The 19576-nt window shown below is 45.3% G+C and overlaps 1 protein-coding gene across 3 annotated transcripts in view; it reads left to right on the top strand.

Annotated features, from left to right (window-relative positions):
- The window catches only part of dgkza (diacylglycerol kinase, zeta a), a 475544-nt gene that overhangs the window by 198910 nt on the left and 257058 nt on the right, over positions 1-19576 (top strand). For 2 of the 3 annotated variants that reach the window (XM_080190495.1, XM_080190494.1), the window contains one exon: positions 14509-14617. In XM_080190495.1, the coding sequence (XP_080046621.1) occupies positions 14509-14617 (109 nt within the window). Of the gene's footprint in view, positions 1-8823; positions 9941-14508; positions 14618-19576 lie in introns of all 3 variants that reach the window. The other variant, XM_080190493.1, reaches the window with a different exon arrangement.

Genomic DNA, 19576 nt, shown 5'->3' with positions numbered 1-19576 from the left:
AATAGATTTTTTTAAGGTGTAGGTTTCTTTTCATTTGTTCATGGGATGTAAGTGTCACTGGCAAAGCCAACATTCATTGTCCATCCCTAATTTCCCTTGAGAAGATGGCTGTGAGCCTCCTCTGCAGTGCCTGATGGTGTCGATATAACCCTCAGGACTGTTAGGAAGAAAGTTCTAGGATTTGGACTCAGTGACACTGAAGGAAGGGCCAAAACGTTCCAAGTCAGGATGCTGTGTGGCTTGGAGAGGGACTTGCAGATGGTGCTGTTCCCATGTATCTACACCCTTGCCCTTTTAGTCGGTGCAAGTTATGGGTTTTGAAGGTATGTCAAAGGATGCTTTGTGAGTTGCTGCAGTGCACCTTGTAGATGGTAAACTGCTGTCACTGTGCACCCGTGGTGGAGTGGATAAGGATGGTGTGGAGCTGCATGAGTGTTGGTTGAAGCTGCACTCTTCCAGGCTAGGGGATGTCTTTTCCAAGTGGCAAAGTGGGTGAATGGATCTGTGATATAGATCAATCATGATTTAACTGAATGGTGGGATGGGCTGAATGGTCTCCTCCTGTTCCTATGTACTGAGATACACAGACTGGGAAATGATGTGGAGATGCCATTGTTGGACTGGGGTAGGCACAGTAAGAAGTGTCACAACATCAGGTTAAAGTCCAACAGGTTTATTTGGCAGCGCGAGCTTTCGGAACACCGCCTGAAAGCGATAAATAACACTTTTTCCCCTGGGTGCTTCAGTATCCTCCCACAGCCCAAAAGACATGTTAATTAGGTGCATTGGCCATGCTAAATTCTCCCTCAGTGTACCAGTGTTGTGAGACTTCTTACTGTGCCCACCCCAGTCCAATGCCAGCATCTCCACGATATAGTATGGGCGCTAAGCAGTTAGTTTTGATTCCCCTGAGTTAAACAGGATCCTGATTGCTTCAGAATCCCTGTGCCTATAGGCATGTGTGAAGATGAATTTGGCTTAACAGTAATGACTGGGTGGCTGAACTATCTTTTGATGCTTAGTGGCTGCTTGGGTCAGTCAGGTCAAAGAAAGACTTCTATTTACAAAGCGTCTCTGCACACCCCAAGTATTTTGGAAAGGAATTCAAGTGCATTTCACTTATGATGCAAGGAACATGTCAACTGGGTTAAACACAACAACTCCCATCAATGGTGCCGAGATAGTGACCTGATAATCTGTCTTATTGATATTGGCTAGGATAGAATGACAATTTGCCAGGCATTTTGTTTGGAAATAATGTCATTCCATCTTTTACATCTGCCTGTGTGGGCAGATGAAGCATGGATTTCAAATCTTATACATAAACTGCAACAGCCCAGGACTCCCACAGAGCTTCCCTCCCTCACTCGCTAATGGATCCGTCAAAAGAGGAAGGAGTGGAGAAAGGCATAGTAAGGTGCAGCATGGTGGGCACAGTGGTTAGCACTACTGCTTCACAGCACTTCAGAGTCGGGTTCGACTCCTGGCTTGGGTCATTGTCCGTGTGGATTTGCACGTTCTCCTTCTGTCTGCATGGGTTTCCTCCCACAGAAGACGTGCTGGTTAGCATTGGCCATGCTAAGTTCTCCCTCAGTGTACCTGAACAGGTGCCGAAGTGTGGCAGCTAGGGGATTTTCACATGACTTCAATGTAGTGTTAATGTAAGCGTAACTTGTGATCAATAAATAAACTTTAACTTTAACTTTTAGGGAATTCAATATTACCAAACTTGACCCAGACATCAGTTTATATCCACACCTGTAGATTTTCCAGTGGAATTATTGGATCCAGAGTGTGAATCTATGTTGACTTTTCTTGTGTACTCTAAAGGCACTGAGGCCAAATGCAGCTGCTCCAGTTGATGCCCCAGATTTGATCAATTCGGCACTAACTGAGAATACGGTGATCAGGACGTTCCATACAGTTCTTTATCATGAAGCAGGAAGGAAGCTTAAAAAAACACTTCAATACTTAAAGGCCTAAACAAGAAATGATGCAGAAGCTGAACTCCATCCAACCAACATGGACTCGTTATTTTTAGTTTCTGCTACCATCAGCCATTTCTCTTGCATAAGAAAGTGGTGAGGGCTGAAAAGTTCATTCAGCCGTGCATCTTGTATTAAACCATGAAACATAACCCTTTATCTCCTGTGCGTCAGCTCCAGTCTTCCCCACAAAGCAGAATGGCCGGATTCTCAGTCTCAACTCAAGCCCTAAAAAAGTTATTCAGCTTTGACCAGTTGGCTTTCCACAGACAATGTCCCTGAGGCCTAACACCGGAAAGGCCCTGAGGTGATACATGTAGCGTTGCATCAACTTTATCCAACAGCTTTTGCACAGATCTAATTGAAACATTGACTGGCTTTAGCTGCTCGTCTGTATCACACATGCACTCTTGTATTCTCTTGTGGCACAGTGGTTGGCACGATGGTTAGCACTGCTAACTCACAGCACCAGGACCCCAGGTTCAATTCTGGCCCCGGGTCACTGTCTGTGTAGAGTTTGCACATTCTCCCATGTCTGTGTGTGTTTCCTCCAGGTGCTCTGGTTTCCTCCCACATCTGAAGGTGTGTGGGTTAGGTGGATTGGCCATGCTAAATTGACCCTTAGTGTCAGGGAGAATAGCTAGGGTAAATGTGTGGAGTTGTAGCGATAGGGTCTCGGTGGGATTGTGATTGGTACAGACTCGGTAAGCCAAGTGGCCTCCTTCTGCACTGTAGGGATTCTATGGTTAATGTGTAATTTATTAAAATCTTTAAGTTGGTAATGCTGTAACATCTTAAAATCTTTAAGTTGGTAAGTGCAGAAAGAGGCCATTCCGTCCATCAAATCTGCACTGACCACAATCCCATCCAGGCTCTATTCCCATAAATCCATGCAGTCCCCCTGACAATAAGGGCAATTTAGCAAGGCCAATCCACCTAACCCACACACCTCTGGACTGTGGGAGGAAACCAGAGCACCCAGAGGAAACCCACACAGACAAGGGGAGAATGTGCAAACTCCACACAGATGATGACCCAAGCCGGGAATTGAACCCGGGTCTCTGGTTAACCACTGTGCCACATTACCGCCCATGTCCTGATTTTATCCAGCACTTAATAAATACATCTAAAGTCATATAGCCTTTCTCAATCTATGATTGGGGTGATCTTTGCAGATTCATTCGTAACAAAATATGAAGCTTGCTAAGCTATAGTCTTGCGTGGGCTTCCTTAACCTTTGTACCCTTGGCCTTTCGCTCTGTCCTAAGTTGAATAGTATTATTTATGTCCTATCATAAATATCTTGATAACACCCCCCTCTCAGCCTTCTTTAATGAAAATGAGTTCGGATCATCATTTCGCCATGTATTACCCTAACTCCCTTACAGATTAAATCTTGGTGACCTTCTGACGTGCCCACAGCTATAATTAAGATATGATTGAAGTTGTAAAAGCATCTGCAGTGACCAGTACGGAAAATTCCGGTGTCCCGTAGCTCTGCACCCACAGCTACTCGTATATGTACATTCAGTAACCACATGCTGTATCTATGTTCCTCTGAATACAAAAGCGAAAAGGAGAATCACGCTCAGGTCATTTGCAGATACCCTTCTGAAACTGTCCTGTATCCAATGCAAAGTTCAGTAAAGGAAAGACTTGCATTTATATAGCGCCTTTCATGAGCTCAGAATGTCTTAAAAGTGCTTCACAGTGAGGACATATTTTTAAAGTGTAGTTACTGTTTTGGGGTGTAGCAGATCATTGTACAGCAAGCTCCCATAAATACCAACACAGTCATGATCAGATATGGACAAGACGGTGGCACAGTGGTTACCACTGCTGTCTCACAGCATCAGGGACACAAGTTCGATTCTGGCCTCGAGTCACTGTCTGTGCAAACATTGCACATTCTCCCCATGTCTGCAGGGGTTTCCTCTGGGTGCTCTGGTTTCCTCCCACCCAGCAAAGATGTGTAGTTTAGGTGGATTGACCATGCTAAATTGTCCCTTAGTGTCTAAAGATGTTTGGGGGAATTAGTGGGGTAAATGTGTGGATTTTTAGGAATAGGGTGGGAGCGAGGGCCTGAGTAAGGCACTCTATCAGAAAATCAGTGCAGACTTGATGGATTGAATGGCCTCTTCTGCACTGTAGGGATTCTATGATTCCGTGAATCTGTTTGTAGTGAGGTTGAGGGATAAGCATTGTCCCAAGCGCCAGAGAAAACTCCTTTTATAATTTGATTAGTGTCATGGGATCTTTTATGTCTATCTGAGAGAGAAGACAAGTCTTTGTTTTAATGTTTCATTCAGAAAACAACTTCTGCAGTGCGGCACTCCCTCAGTACCGAGGTGTGCACACTGGCTGTTTTTTCATTTTCAAAAAAAAAGAGCTTGCATTTTCTAAACTACCAAATGTTGTCTTTCAGCCATAGCTGTCTTTATGGCTGTGCTTTTCAATGGTTTCAAAATAGACCTTATGTAACTTTGCATGGGTGGCACACCCCCGGAGTATTACTGTAAACCTTCTGACCCTGACCTTTTCTCGTGGCAACTTCCAATGTCCTTTGCAAAGATGTTTCACCTGCTGCAGTGGTATTATATTTGAAATGGACTTTGGCACTCGCCCGCCCCCAGGATTAACTTGTGATATTTATTCTGCCTCTTGAAACTTCTAAATGTCAGCGTGGAGTGGAGTTTGCTTTTATGGTTTGCAGATACTGTGTTTTCAGTGGAGTGCAGTCTGAACTGCTGCGGTGAAGTTACCGACAATGATAAGAAGTGGGGGCTGGACTCCCACGCGGGTGCTCGGCCGGTGGCTGAGCCACAGAAGCTGGGATCCGAGCCGCAATGCTGTTGAGTTAGCTTTCCTCAGCTGCAATTGCTCCAGTTGGTCTTGGCATTCCCAGGGCTAAAAGAGGGAAAGTGGCCCCCCTCCTGATCGGTGTCCAGTTAGCCGTGCTGGGAAAGGACCTCAAGTATAGGTATCTTCACGGCTGAATGAAGCGTAGAATCCCAACAGTGCAGACAGAGGCCATTTAGTCCATCAGGTCTGCACCGACCACAATCCCATCCCGGCCCTATCCACTTAACTCCATGTATTTACTCTGCTAGCCCCTCTGACACTTTGATAATTTAGCATGACCAATCCACCTAACCTACATATCTTTGCACATCGTTGTGGGAGGAAACCGGAGCACCCGGAGAAAACCGATGCAGAACGGGCAGAATGTGCAAACTCCACAAAGACAGTGACCCGAGGCCGGAATTGAACCCGGGGTCCCTGGTGCTGTGAGGCAGCAGTGCGAACCACAGTGCCACCATGCCACCAATTTGTTGGCAGTCAAAGTGTTGCTTTCCAGGGTTGTCGTTGTCAGCTGGCAGAGTTGCATACTTGAGTCCATTTTCCTTGCTTCCTATGACCCCAATGCATCTCAGGGACCAGTCCCGAGATAAGGAGCTTTAGTAAGCTGCTGGCGGGAGTTTGGTTGGATGGATGGATGGATGGGAGTGGAGGGGGTACTGATGAGGGTAAATGAGAAAATCCAGTACATCCAGCAGTAACCATTCCCATTGTCTCCTTTCCAGCTCCTTCTCCAGAATGTTCTGCGTGTGTGAGTATGAAAGTGTTTAAAAAAAATCACACGTTCTAAAGGAATAATGCCTTTGGTATATTTAGCATGGACAAGTCTGTATATGAACATCAAAGGGCAAAGCAATATGCTCTATTATTGAGTGTAAAAGTACTGAGGAAGCATGCAAAAGAAACAATATGAGGTGGAGCGCTGAAGCACTGAACAACAGTGCACATAGACGTATTCGATCAGTCATGATGTTATTGAATGGCAGAGTAGGCTCAAAGGGGCTGAATGGCCTACTGTAAGCCATTCAGCTCCTTTGCCATTCAATAACATCATGACTGATCTGATTGTGGCCTCAACTCCACATTCACCCACTCCTGATAACCTTTGACTCCCCCTTTAGTCAAGAATCTATCCACTTCTGTCTTTAAATGCAATGACCCTGCCTCTCTGGGGAAGAAAGTTCATGGGACTCAGAAAGAAATTCTTCTCATCGCCTCCTTAACTGGGTGACACCTTACTGTTTAACTGTGTTCCCCGAGCACACAGCAAGCTGCGAGCTGGCTTGAAAATAATAAGCTACATGAAGACATCCCATCTTTGTATTGTCTGGATACAGCAAATGATTTAGACAGTTATAGACGGAAGGCTTTGAGTTGTCGGCATTTAAATAGGTGAACGACCCACAGTGCCCAGAAGAAGGTTTATGTATGGGAACCATTGAGCTCGTTTAACTGGACCTTGAACTGCTGATAAGCAATCTAGAATCTCAGTAATGCTGAAAGCATTCCACTGTGTATGGTACCAAGGGCGATCAGGGTTAAAGCTTCAGTTATTGTTTCTAATGTGCAAACAGCAGCGGTGAACATTGTTGCTTAAATTTAAGGCGGAATTTCCCAGAGTACTGATTAGTTTTAGTGCCTTTTGAACTTGAGAATCCAGGAGCATTGGCAATAGGACTCTTGAACCTTCTCAGCGATTCATTCAAAACATGTGTGATCTGTACCTCAACTCCCACCCATTAAGTTCTTAAAGGCCCCATCCTGCCACCGCTGGTATTAACCCAGCGGCAGGCGGGGAATTAGCCCAAAAAGCCAATCTTGTTGGGATTGCTTGAGGATGGTTTTCCTCACGTAGCCTATTACTTTCAGGTTTCTACCTTAACTCCATATTCTAAGATTTGTATTAGGCGATTGTATTGATCAACATTAGTTGAAGACACGGTAGGAGAAAGTTTCTCCGTCACCCCAGCCTTTTGGGAGAGGGAATTCCATATTTCAACTTAACTTTGTGTGGAAGAAGCTCTTCTCAATTTGCATTCTGAATGACTCAGTTTTAACTTGAAGATTAGCTCCCTTTCTCTTCAAACACTTGAGAAACACAATGAGATAATATCTCCTTCAGAAAGTCTTCTTCTGGTTACAACTGGTACCTATGCCCACTATAGAATCCCTACAATGCAAAAGACGGCCATTCGGACCATTGGGTCTGCACTGATACTGTACCATGTTTCAATCCCAGACTGAGATGTTGGTCTCCTCTTACTATGTCTCAGCCATTCCAAGGAGCTGTTGTTCCACGATTTATTTCATTCCTCCCTGGGAAGAGATTGATTGCATCAGCTTGCTGTCTCTCTAAAAATTAAAATGAATTGTAATCAGATATGAACAAAGTACATTTGTTGCCCTTCCCTAGTTGCCTCAAGAAGGTGTGGGACCTGGTCTTGAAACTGTTGCCAAACTGTCTGAATCCAGATTTTGTATTTGTTGAAAGGCAGAGGGAGCAGGAAAATCAGCTGGATACCTGAACATTGTCAGGGAGGGCTTGATGCACCCAGTCTGAAGGGACCTGTGTTCCCCCATAGAACATGAGCAGTGTAGCTATGATAACTGTCTCCTCTCTTTGACTAGCCTTTGCATACATTTTTTAAGTTGCCTTCAATCAAAGAAAGCATCCTATGAGACTTGAGCTGTACAGCCTTCAAGTCAAAGATTTTCTTTGAAAATTAGATTTTAAATTCTTTCATGTAGCAAAAATAGAAACTCTTGAGTATGAAAAGGGTATTAAGTGCACATCTTCCAGTGGACTATTATGTGACATTTGCATTAATCATCTTCTCTCTGGTTCCTTTATCTTAAATCTGTGTCCTTTGGTATTGACCGTCATGTCTGAAGAGACAGTATTTAAGGGGGTGGGGGTGGGGGAGGGGGCAATAGGGATCTGGCCCACTGGCTGGAGAGCCGGTGAGAGACTAGCATTGGTTCCTTTTGGGAAGGCCCAATGAATAAAGTACAAATTGGGCACTTAATTGGACAATGAGTGTGGGTAAGTTGTTCTTTTGGAAAGTTGATGCAGACTCGACGGGCTAAATGGCCTCCCTCTTCTCTATTGGGATTCTACGGTTAAGTAGGCATTAAGGATTTCAATTGGCAACAAGGTGTGAAGGTTGTCAATGAACCTCCCTGCCGTACTTAACTGTAGGGACAGGAGGGCAGCGGCGACCCCACTGACCACCTTCACTCCTCCATGATTAAATGCCCTCCATTCCCAAACTCGCCTTACAGTGGAGGGCATTAAATTCAGCCTAGGTCTTCCAAAATGTCTCGTAATCTTGAACTCCCTGGTTAAGACGCTTCCCTTAACCTTTACCTGCTCTGACGTAACGTTTAGCAGCAGCCCTTCCATCGTGAACTTTAAATTTAGAACATTATACAATGGGGATTTAGAGAAAACATTGAAAATTCACATTAGCGAATCAATTAATTCAGTTGAGTGTTCTGATTTAGCAGTGAAGATAGCCAGCAGGGCACAGCAAAGTCAGCATGCTTGAACCAATTAGGGTTAAAAGCTGCACTGCCCAGGAGTCAATGGCCTGTTTGAGCTGAGTCTGACCTCCGTTCTTCACTGTGTCTCCACTGGTTACGAGGAATGCGTGGAGGTAGACTGTTGCAGGAAATGGGAGAGAGTATTTGATCGTGAAAGGCAGGCAGTATGCATTTGGTTTCCCCCTCACTGCTGTAAGCCTCTCAGTGCTATAACCTTTTATAATTCCAGTTTTGCGTTGAAAAGCTTCCAGAGAGCCTTAACAGCTTGTTCATCCTCTCACTGAAGTAATCTGCTCCCCGCTGCAACATGCCATGCTGTGTGGAGGGCTGTGCTCGCTTGCAGGACTGTCTTGTCTAGTTGTTACTCCTGTGATAAGTGTCATGGAAGGAGCTGAACCCGATGCCATTCTTATTCCTCCTTCTCTGCCTTTAACAGCCGTGGGTGCAGAACCAAACTCCACTGAGGCACACCTCTTTTCAAAGCCAAACTCTGACTGTCTGCCTGCCCCCGTCCACTCCCCTCCACCTCCCCAGCGACAAACTAAAACGATGGAGACCTTTTTCAAGCGACATTTTAAGAAGACCGAATCTGGCATGCCTGGCGTCAGGTTGCCCCATCGCTGCCAGCGGACAGGTAGGCGTGTGAGTGGCACAGTGCCTGGCAGTAAAGTGAGACGCCGTTCAAATGCTGGGATGCCATCGGCGCTGCTGGTGCAGAGGCGCAGGTCCAGTGTCCAGTCGCAGAATCTGCCCTCTCACTCGACTGGATCAGGGTGTGGGCACGCCAGGGGCAGACTGACACGCCGGAGGTCCAGCACCACTGCTCTTCACCTCAACCCAAGATTTGCCGTCAAGCAGAAGCGAGGGGGCAAACTGCGAACTATTGACAGCCACCTGGTTGGGCCCTCCATGTTGCTGGCCAGCCTGATTCAGATGACCGAGGAAGAAGCGGGCAAAGCTGGCAGAGTCCAGGTGGATTGTGGGATAGAGGTAAATGCCACCCCGAATGATTCGGAGGGCGAGAGCTCCTCTCCGGGAGGTTCGGATATCTCCGAGTCTTCATCCACGGGCAGCAGCTGGGATGAGCTGGAGCAACTGGACCGGGAAGCAGATCCGCACACCCTGCTTAGCACGTCAGAGACTTTCCAGCCTTCAGGCCTGCATTACAGGCCCGTTTACACCAAGCCTTTCCTCAGGGCCCCTCGCTGTTTGCGGAGGAGTTCCTCCAACCTCCTGCCAGCGGAATCGGTCTACTCTGGGAAAATGACTTACGGATTGTATGGGAATTACCAGCAGACGAGCCAGCGCCGGCGGTCTAGCACCATCCTCCTCTCTGGCCCGTGCCGGGCATCGGCTACATCCTGCAATCCTTCAGGAGCATCGGAACTGTACCGGGTGACGTCAGTGAGGAATAGGCGGCCGTCGCTGAGTGTCAGGCGGGTATCCCATAGTCTGCCACCACGGTGGAGGCATGGTATCCGCAGAAATTCACTCCACTTGATACAGAGAAGCTACACGGCCAAACACCCCCCAGTGTGGAGCAACTTTCTGTCGTATGTATTCCTGCTGTCCACTCATCTATCTTTGCAGGAGGTGGGGAGGGTCTTACCAGGATGTGGCAAGCTGGTGGGTGTTGGTGTAAAGTCATCGAGGTTTACAGCATGGAAACAGGCCCTTCAGCCCAAGTTGACCATGCTGCCCCTTTTTAAACCACTAATACCCATTTTACCCATGTAATTGCCTAAATACTTTTTAAAAGACAAAATTGTACCTGCCTCTACTACTACCTCTGGCAGCTTGTTCCAGACACTCACCACCCTTTGTGTGAAAAATTTGCCCCTCTGGACCCTTTTGTTTCTCTTCCTCTTTCACCGTAAACCTATGCCCTTTAGTTCAGACTCCGCTTTTCTTTGGGAAAAGATGTTAGCTATCTAGCTGATCTATGTGCCTCAATATTTTGTAGGCCTCTATAAGACCACCCATAGGTCTCTGTCACTCCAGGGAAAAGAGTCCCAGTCTATCCAGTCTCTCCTTATAACTCAAACTATCATGTACTGGTAGTATCCTAGTAAATCTTTTCTGGACTCTTTCTGGTTTAATAATATCCTTTCTATAATAGGGTGAACAGAACTGTACCCAGTATTCCAAGTGTGGTCTTACCAATGTCTTGTATAACTTCAACAAGACATCCCAACTTCTGACCAATGAAACCAAGCATGCCAAATGCCTTCTTTACCATATGTTCACCTGTGACTCCGCTTTCAAGGAACTATGAACTTGCATCCTAGATCTCTTTGTTCTATAACTCTCCCCAACGCCCTACCATTAACTGAGTAAGTCCTGCCCTGGTTTGATCTACTAAAATGCATCACCTCACATTTATCTAAATTAAACTCCGTCTGCCATTCATTAGCCCGCTGGCCCAATTGATCAAGATCCTGTTGCAATCCGAGATAACCTTGTTTCTTTGCTTTCCTCCTCTCTCATTTTGGGTTAGATGCCTCAATACATACCCAGTGCCAGCTTGGTTGTAAAGGTGGATGAGCCCAGCCTATGGTCTTGGGGCAGACAGCTCCAGCAGTGCCAATTACCCAATTTGCACCAAGTGGCACAGGAGGGGGAAGTTCTTCCCTCTTGTAGATGTAGCTACCTAGCTTGACAGCAATGAAACCATAGAAATCCAAGTTCCTTTAAGTTTGAGCCTCATCAATGATACAGCAGAGGACAAAGTTACGTAGGTTATTAAGCCTCTGCTAAAGCACTATTTGCTTTGTTTCCACCTTCATCTATTCCCTGATCTTACCCTTACAAATGATTCCTTCAAACAAAGTGACCAGTATTGCTGAAAAACAGATGTTCTATCAAAGCTTTTGGTCTTGCATGCATCAGGATAGCTCATGAGAAATTATCAACTATGGCGGGGGAGCAACAGTTTATACCGCAGGAGAAGAGCATGCTGATTGGTTGGTGAGTTGATTCTAATGGGTGCTGACATTGTCCTGGGGAATGAACCAGGGAATGGTTGTTCCATAAGCTTCTGAGGTGCAATGTGTGGACATGTCCCTCTTGTCTGCAAAGGCTCTGTGTGTAATGATATGTGACTTCTAGCATGTGTAAGTGACCCACACTGTGAACCCAACTGACCATCTTACGTTGGTTTTCAGTAGAAATAGTGCACAATGTGGCTTATTCATGTGTGCTGGGAGCCACATATATTCATGCCCCTGGCCTTTGCAGACAGCAGGCAAACGTGCACTTTTTTGCTTATTTTTTCAAGTAAACATAAGGTTGTGGCAGCTATTCCCTGACTCATTCCCCAGGGCAATGCCTTGACCAATCAGAGTCGGTCTGCCCAGTTTGAATTTGAACAAAGCTGGGCAGTTAACTGTTCCATGCTGCATTCCCCAGGACAATGCCTCCACCAATCAGAGTCTACTTGCCAACCAATCAGCACTCTCTCTCTCTCCATGTTATATCAATTGCTCCCCTGTTACAATTATTTCTTGTGAGCCATTCTGCAAATAGGCTTTGGTGGCAGGTCACTTTTCTCAGCAATACTGAAATGATAGTGTTGAGAGTTAGTTCACAGAATAGGCCTTTGCATTTGACTAAAGCTTCCCTTTATTTAAATAGGACATTATGTGCAGAGTATTGATGGAGTTGGAAGGGCGTTCAAAGCATGTAATTTAATGCCCTCTCCCAAGTCAACAGATTATAGAAGTGAAGAGATTTTTAAACTTCCTGAATTCACTTCTATCATTCCTTTATCGCTGATTCACATTACATGGAGATGATGCCTGAGAATTGTATTGAGAATACATTGAGAGAGCATTACTTCTTTCTGCAGTCATAAGTGTAGTCACCTGTTCTGCGAGGATTGTGAGGGAGACAGCACAGGTGTATCTTGCAGACTAGGCTAGGAAAGCAGGGTATGGCGGTTGGGATTTGAGGAAGGATAGCAGGGTGCAGACACATTGATGAGTGTTTTATTTGGTATTGGTTTGCCAGGAAAATCAAACTCTGAGGTAAATAAATGGGAACGTTGAAAGATCAAGTCTCATTTGCGAGATGTATGTAAATAAAGTTGTTCAATTTAGTAAGACATGTTTAACTCAGAGAATGAAAGAAATGGTGAGTTTAAGCTATAGCCACAATTAAGTGTGTCATGTAGCTTAACTACAGACACAGTTTGACAGACTGATACTGTGGAGCAATTCAGCATGAAGTGATTTAAAAGCAGCAACAGGCTCCATGTTGCATTCACTTGGCAGTACGGCCTCTGTTATCGCTGGAAGTCTGTCATATCCTCCCTCTCATAGAAGCAGAGGTCTATTAACGTCACAGCCTTGTGCTGTGATGGATTAACTGTTGTGTCACTTGTCAGACTGCAGTGGACACCTGGGGTGATAGACTAACCTTTCTGCAAATAAATGCCAAACTGGGACTACCACAGTCTTTATTTTTAATTCATGGATTGATTTCCACCCCTGCCCACTCTTGGAAGGGTGGAATGTTAAAATTAGACTCAATAAATGATATGGATGATGTCAGAAAGATTCCCCCTGCTTTCTTGCACAGATGTATGTTCCATGGGCAATTTCCCAGAGCATTATCTCTTGGTTTCTGGAACATTTTCCTTTTTGCACACCATCCATTTGATGGGCATCAATCCTCCTCCCAAATGCCTTTCCTGGAGCCTAACGCAGCTGCGAGACTTTCCAGTAGAGCCTTTCTTGCTATCAAAGGGATATGACGTCCTATGCTAAAGATATATGTGGAAATACACTTAAAAATAGAGCTTCGCCGAGTAAGTAAAGTTCACGATTCATTTTGAGAGCAGGAAGTTCCTCGCATCGACATCAGGAAGGAAGCAATCCACAAGTCTCTGATGCTGAGTTTGGGGATTTGTTATGTCAGGTTCTGTGGGAGAGAGCAAATGAGCTGAGTTTCCGAGATATCTTCAGGGATTTGCTAATGACCTTCTAATTTGCTTAAGTAGCAGAAACCCTTCATGTTGAAAACATTGTCCTTCCCTACCTTGCTTGTGGTTTATAGTATGTTTCCAGTATCTCTGCACTTTTAATATCTGAGAAATGCTGTATTCCGTTGTTAAGAATGTTCTTCACCACATATTTATATCATGTAGGAAGTACACATCCCATTTCTCATTCTGCTGATAATATGCATAGAATATTGTGTTCTTTTATCAATTATATAATGTGCTGTGTTCCTCTTCAGTCAGGTGTACACAGCATGACCATTTCTTTGTAGATTATTACCTGAAGGTGATACACCATTGGACATAGCGCGCCATTCTGGCAAGCATTTTGATTGTTTTCCTGTAGACTTCTGACCTGAGAATTCAAGACACATTTTACTGCTGGAGTTGTCATTTTGCCCAGTCCCTACTGCCTGTGCTGGCAGTACCTCCCAGTTCAGCACCTGAGCCAAACTACTGGGTATGGCACAAAAAGGATAGATGCGGTACTCCGAGCAACACCCATTCAGGGATGAATTGCACATGTGTCAGGTTTCTATATCTGCGAAGATAACCCTAGTGTCTAATTCACATTGTTCATCCTCGATTTTGCTTGTTTGGAATCAAAGAAAGCGTCTTTTAAAAAGTGAGAATCTGAATGAAGAGCTTGGGGGAATATTGAGATCTTCCATTTGTTTGTCCCATAGGCGAATATTAGAGAGGCCCAAAGGAAGTTTCTTGATTGATAATGAAAGCACACATTGGAGATAATTTGAATCTAATCTGCTCCTTGGGAAACTCATGGGATTTGATGCAAAACTGCTCTTATGATCTATTTGCTTTGAATCCCCTTTGAAGTCAATCTTGGAGGAGTGTGAAAGCATAGTTTCACTCTGTTCTGTAAACTGTAGCCCTGTGAATGAGATTATAGTAATTTCTGGTGATGGTTAAATCTGAGATTGTGGAAAATGATAGAGTTATCGCAGACAAAGTCCAACACAGACCTTAATTGTTGAGTTGTAGGGTGTTATACGAGTAGCCATCATCATGTTTTGTTGCTGCTTCTGTGAAAAGGTTATGCAGTGGTTAAATAGATGAAAAATTGAGCCAAAGGAACAAACACTGTTCTCTGATTTCTTTCAGAAAAGCAATTGCTAAATCTGGACTCCAGCACCTGGTGCCTCAGCCGAACCCACACCTAGCCCTCCGGCAGGACTCAGATCGTGAAGTACGCAGCACAGTAGATTGGACGGTGAGTAGGAGCATATTCTGACAGACTAAAAGTGGCCTTTTTAACCCCAGTGTAAGCTATCCTGCTGTACCAAACCCCATCCCATTGTAAACAATCCCACTGTACCAAACCCCATCCCATTGTAAACGATCCCACTGTACCAAACCCCATCCCATTGTAAACGATCCCACTGTACCAAACCCCATCCCATTGTAAACAATCCCAAACCCCATCCCATTGTAAACAATCCCAAACCCCATCCCATTGTAAACAATCCCACTGTACCAAACCCCATCCCATTGTAAACAATCCCACTGTACCAAACCCCATCCCATTGTAAACAATCCCACTGTACCAAACCCCATCCCATTGTAAACAATCCCACTGTACCAAACCCCATCCCATTGTAAGCAATCCTACTGTACTAAACTCCATTGTGTGATGTGAGAAGTCAGCTCCAGATTGATTGCGCGTTTCCGTGTGGAATGGTGCTCAGTCTGAGGATTGTTCAGGATAAGTTACATGTGTTTCTCCTATGTGACTAGTGCAAGTGTGTTATTCTATTATTTAGATTTTATTTTTAGACCTATCTTTATTAATCAGAGACCAACAGGAAGGCATGTCTCATTCGCTCTTCAGAGGGTTGTATCAGTTTGAGGTTAGAGCTTCCTCTTCTGAGTTAGCAGGGGAATTTTTTTTTCAATTTGAAAAGCAAATGTTTTTTTCAGTGTCATGTTCAAACCAGCTGTTTAATTTATTCAACTTCACAAAAGGAGACCATTGCCTTTTGACTAAGATTACGCTGTAGAACTATGGTAAGATTATTGGTGTTTCCATGGGCCCATTGTGGTGAGCATCAGTGCCAGGATGGCAGAGCTGAAGGCCTGTATTTTTGGTTTCCTCTGCTCTGGGACAGAGCTGTACCTGGAGTCCGGGTTGCGGTACAGTACTGCTTTTCATCCTTGTTGTTCAACTCTGGCTCAGTTTGTTGTGCAGTTGTCTCCGACTCAAGCTTGTGGTTTTGTGGCTCCTCAATCTAGGGGCTTGAGCACAGAATCCAGGCTTCCCTCCTGTGCTCCACTGCAGCAGGGCTGCATTGTCTGAGGCACCTTTCAACCAAGGCTTTGGCAGCCCTTCTGGCTGATATAAATCTGATATTGCATGGTGCTATTCAAAGAAAGGCAAGGGTGTTTTCCCTGGTACCTAGGGACCAGTTGTGCTCACAACATTATCACTATAAAATATTATCTAGTCACTGAGCTGTTTTCTGTTTCCGGGAGCTTGCTGTGTGAAAAGTATCTGTTGATTTCCCTCCATGACAACACTGGCTACAGTGTTAAACAAGTGTCATTGGCTGTAAAGCACTATGGGATGTCCTGACGTTGTGAAAATTGCTATATAGATACAAGTTCTTTCTTTCTTACATCCTGGTCGAGGGGCTGCATGTGTCCACCACCTTAAAGTATAACATTTATTTATTAGTGTCACAAGTAGGCTTACATTAACACTACAATGAAGTTGCTGTGAAAATCCCCCCAGTCACCACACTCCGGTACCTTTCAGACACACTGAGGGAGAATTTAGCATGGCCAGTGCACCTAACCAACACACCTTTTGGACTGCGGGAGGAAACCGGAGCACCCAGAGGAAACCCACACAGACACAAGGAGAATGTGCCGATTCCACACAGACAGTGACTCAAGCCAGGAATTGATCCTGGGTCCCTGGCAGCGTGAGGCAGCAGTGCTAACCACTATGCTGCTAACATCAGTCCAGCCCTGACCCCCTCCACTTCTGCACTGTCACTTCACACGGAGATTTAATAATGTTTCTCATTGCTGTTTTGTCAGGAAGTGCTGGGAGTTGGGTCAATTGGTTTTGCTTTTGATTCCCTACTCTAAGGGTCACGATTCAAGTTAGTGTGAGAGTATTTGAAGCTTTGCCAGATGAGAGATATAATTGACTGGTTCTTCCTGTTTTCACGAAAAACACTAGTTAAGTTTTGTGGCCAGTACACAGTGCAAGTGCACAGTGGCTAGCACTGCTGCCTCACAGCACAAGGAACCCAGGTTCAATTCCCAGCTTGGGTCACTGTCTTTGTGGAGTTTGCACATTCTCCCCTTGTCTGCATGGGTTTCCTCCGGGCACTCCCGTTTCCTCCCACAGTCTGAGAGATGTGTTGCTTAGGTGCATTGACCCAAACAGGTGCCATAGTGTGCTGCTTAGGGGAATTTCACAGTAACTTCATGTTAATATAAGCCTTACTTGTGCCTAATAAATAAAACTTTACTTTAACTTTTTATGGCATTGAATTGTCACTGTAACTTTATGACAGTGCTCCATGAGGACAAATATTCAGAGAGGAACCCAGGTGAATGGAGCTCCCTTCCTTAAACTCCAGCGGACAAACGTCCATTTTTTTTTAAGATTTATTTATTAATGCCACAAGTAGGCTTACATTAACACTGCAATGAAGTTATTGTGAAAATCGCCTAGTTGCCACACTCCAGCGCCTGTTCGGGTACACTGAGGGAGAATTTAACATGGCCAATGCACTTAACCACCATGTCCTTCGGACTGTGGGAGGAAACTGGAGCACCCAGAGCAAACACAGGCAGACTCCACACAGATAGTGACCCATGCTGGGAATTGAACTCGAGTCCCTGGCACAGTGAGGCAGCAGGCTTTTTTGTGTCCATAATGAACAATAGTCCTCTCCGTCAATGGTGAAAGTCAAATTCATGCCCGATAACTAATCTAGATATTGTTTGGTCTCACACAAAGAGTGCTTTTAGTTCACTCAAAAACTCTTTCAAAATAATTATTTAAAATGAAAAACGTCTTCTCCTCAGTAAAGCTGTTGCCATGCACTTTCCCTTGGCATCTCGGTCTTTGAACAGATTAATGGGCATGTTAGGTCAGAGGTATTTACACATCCATAGATGATGGACTGAATTTGGCTGGTCTTGCGGTGGAGATGGGTTTGGAGGCAGGACTGGGAGCAAAATGAGAATCCTGCCTCTGGAGCATGACTGGATCCAGCTCCCCTATTGGTCACCTATGAGAGTTAATTAAATGCCCACTTGTAGGCAAATTGGTGACACTGCCAGGTTTATCCTGATATAGGAACATGGGAATTAGGAGCAGAAGTAGGAAATTAAGCCCTTCGAGCCTGCTCCGTCATTCAATTAGATCATTGCATATCTCTCCTTGGTCTCAAATCCACTTTACGTCCTGTTTCCCCTATATCCTTTTAACCTAGTTTTCAAAGTCAGAAATGTATCCATCTCCTTGAAACCGTTTAATGATTCAGACTCCATCGTGCTATGGGACAACAAATTCCATGGATAGCATGGATAGACCACTTGCTGATGCCAAACCCAGATATAGAGTCATACAATTCTATAGTGCAGAAGGAGGCCATTTGGCCCATCGTGCCTGCACTGACCACAATTTCACACAATCCCACGCCTTTACTCTAACTAGTTCCCCTGACACCAATGGGCAATTTAGAATGGCCAGTCCACCTAACTAGCACATCTTGGACTGTGGAAGGAAACAGGAGCACGTGGAAGAAATCTACACAGATATGGGAAGAATGTGCAAACTCCACACAGACAGTGATAGAAGCTGGGAATCGAACCTGGGCCCCAGCACTATGAGGCAGCAGTGCTAATTACAGTGCTGCCGTGCCATGCATAGCCTGAAGACAATTCCTCCCCCTGCAGTGGAGGTGTGGGAGATATTGTACCTCCTTTGATTCTCCTGACGTTGAGCCATAGGTTTGCTTAGGTTCACAACCAGAGTCGCAGGCCAACCTATTAGATAGATTCTCCCCCACAAAGGTAGCCAGAGTGCTGTGGCCACACTTATTTTTAGAAAATTTCAGAGGGCATCTCCATTTTGAGATGCCCTTGTGACACGGTGGACGTGTTCACTGTGCAGGGAGGATAGATTGAAGTCTTCATGTGGCAGTGGGAGCAGGATACTGGTTTATGTTTTGTTTACTGATTCGTGGGACATGGGTGTCAATGGCTGGCCAACATTTATTGCCCATCCCTAGTTGCCCTTGTTGAGAAAGAAGTTGAGAGTCAACCACGTTGCTGTGTGAACATAAGAACATAAGAAATAGGAGCAGGAGTAGGCCATCTAGCCCTTCGAGCCTGCCCCGCCATTCAGTAAGATCATGGCTGATCTGTCGTGGCTCAGTTCCACATTCCCGCCCTCTCCCCATAACCCTTAATCCCCTCTCTTAACAAATACCCATCAACCCGTGTCTTAAAAATATTTAGCGAGGTAGCCTCCACCACTTCAATGGGCAGAGAATTCCAGAGATTCACCACCCTTTGAGTGAAGAAGTTCCTCCTCAACTCTGTTCTAAACCGCCCCCCCTTTATCTTGAGGCTGTGCCCCCTAGTCCTACTATCCTTTCTGAGCGGGAAGAGTCTCTCCACCTCTATCCTATCCATCCCATTCATCATCTTATACGTCTCAATGAAATCTGCCCTCATTCTTCTAAACTCTAATGAGTACAAGCCTAGTTTATTCAGCCTCTCCTCATAGCTCAACCCCCTCAACTCCGGCATCAGCCTAGTAAACCTCCTCTGCGCTCCCTCCAAGGCCAAAATATCCTTGCGTAAGTACGGCGCCCAAAACTGCACACAGTACTCCAGCTGCGGCCTCACCAATACCCTATACAGCCGCAGCAAGACCTCCCTACTTTTATATTCAATCCCCCTGGCTATGAAGGCCAGCATCCCATTCGCCTTCCTGACCACCTGCTGCACCTGCAAGCTGGGTTTTTGCGACTCATGCACAACGACCCCAAGGTCCCTCTGCACCGTCGCTTGCTGCAGTTTTTCGCCACGTAAGTAATAATCCTTCCTACCATTATTCCTACCAAAGTGGACCACCTCGCACTTGCCAACATTAAATTCCATTTGCCATTTCCTGGCCCATTCACCCAGCCTATCTAGATCC

The sequence above is a fragment of the Carcharhinus amblyrhynchos genome, chromosome 6 (genome assembly GCF_965287045.1).
Source record: "Carcharhinus amblyrhynchos chromosome 6, sCarAmb.v2.hapA, whole genome shotgun sequence".
Classification (NCBI taxonomy): domain Eukaryota; kingdom Metazoa; phylum Chordata; class Chondrichthyes; order Carcharhiniformes; family Carcharhinidae; genus Carcharhinus; species Carcharhinus amblyrhynchos.
The sequence above is the reverse complement of the archived record's forward strand: the minus strand, read 5'-3'. Positions and strand labels throughout refer to the sequence as shown.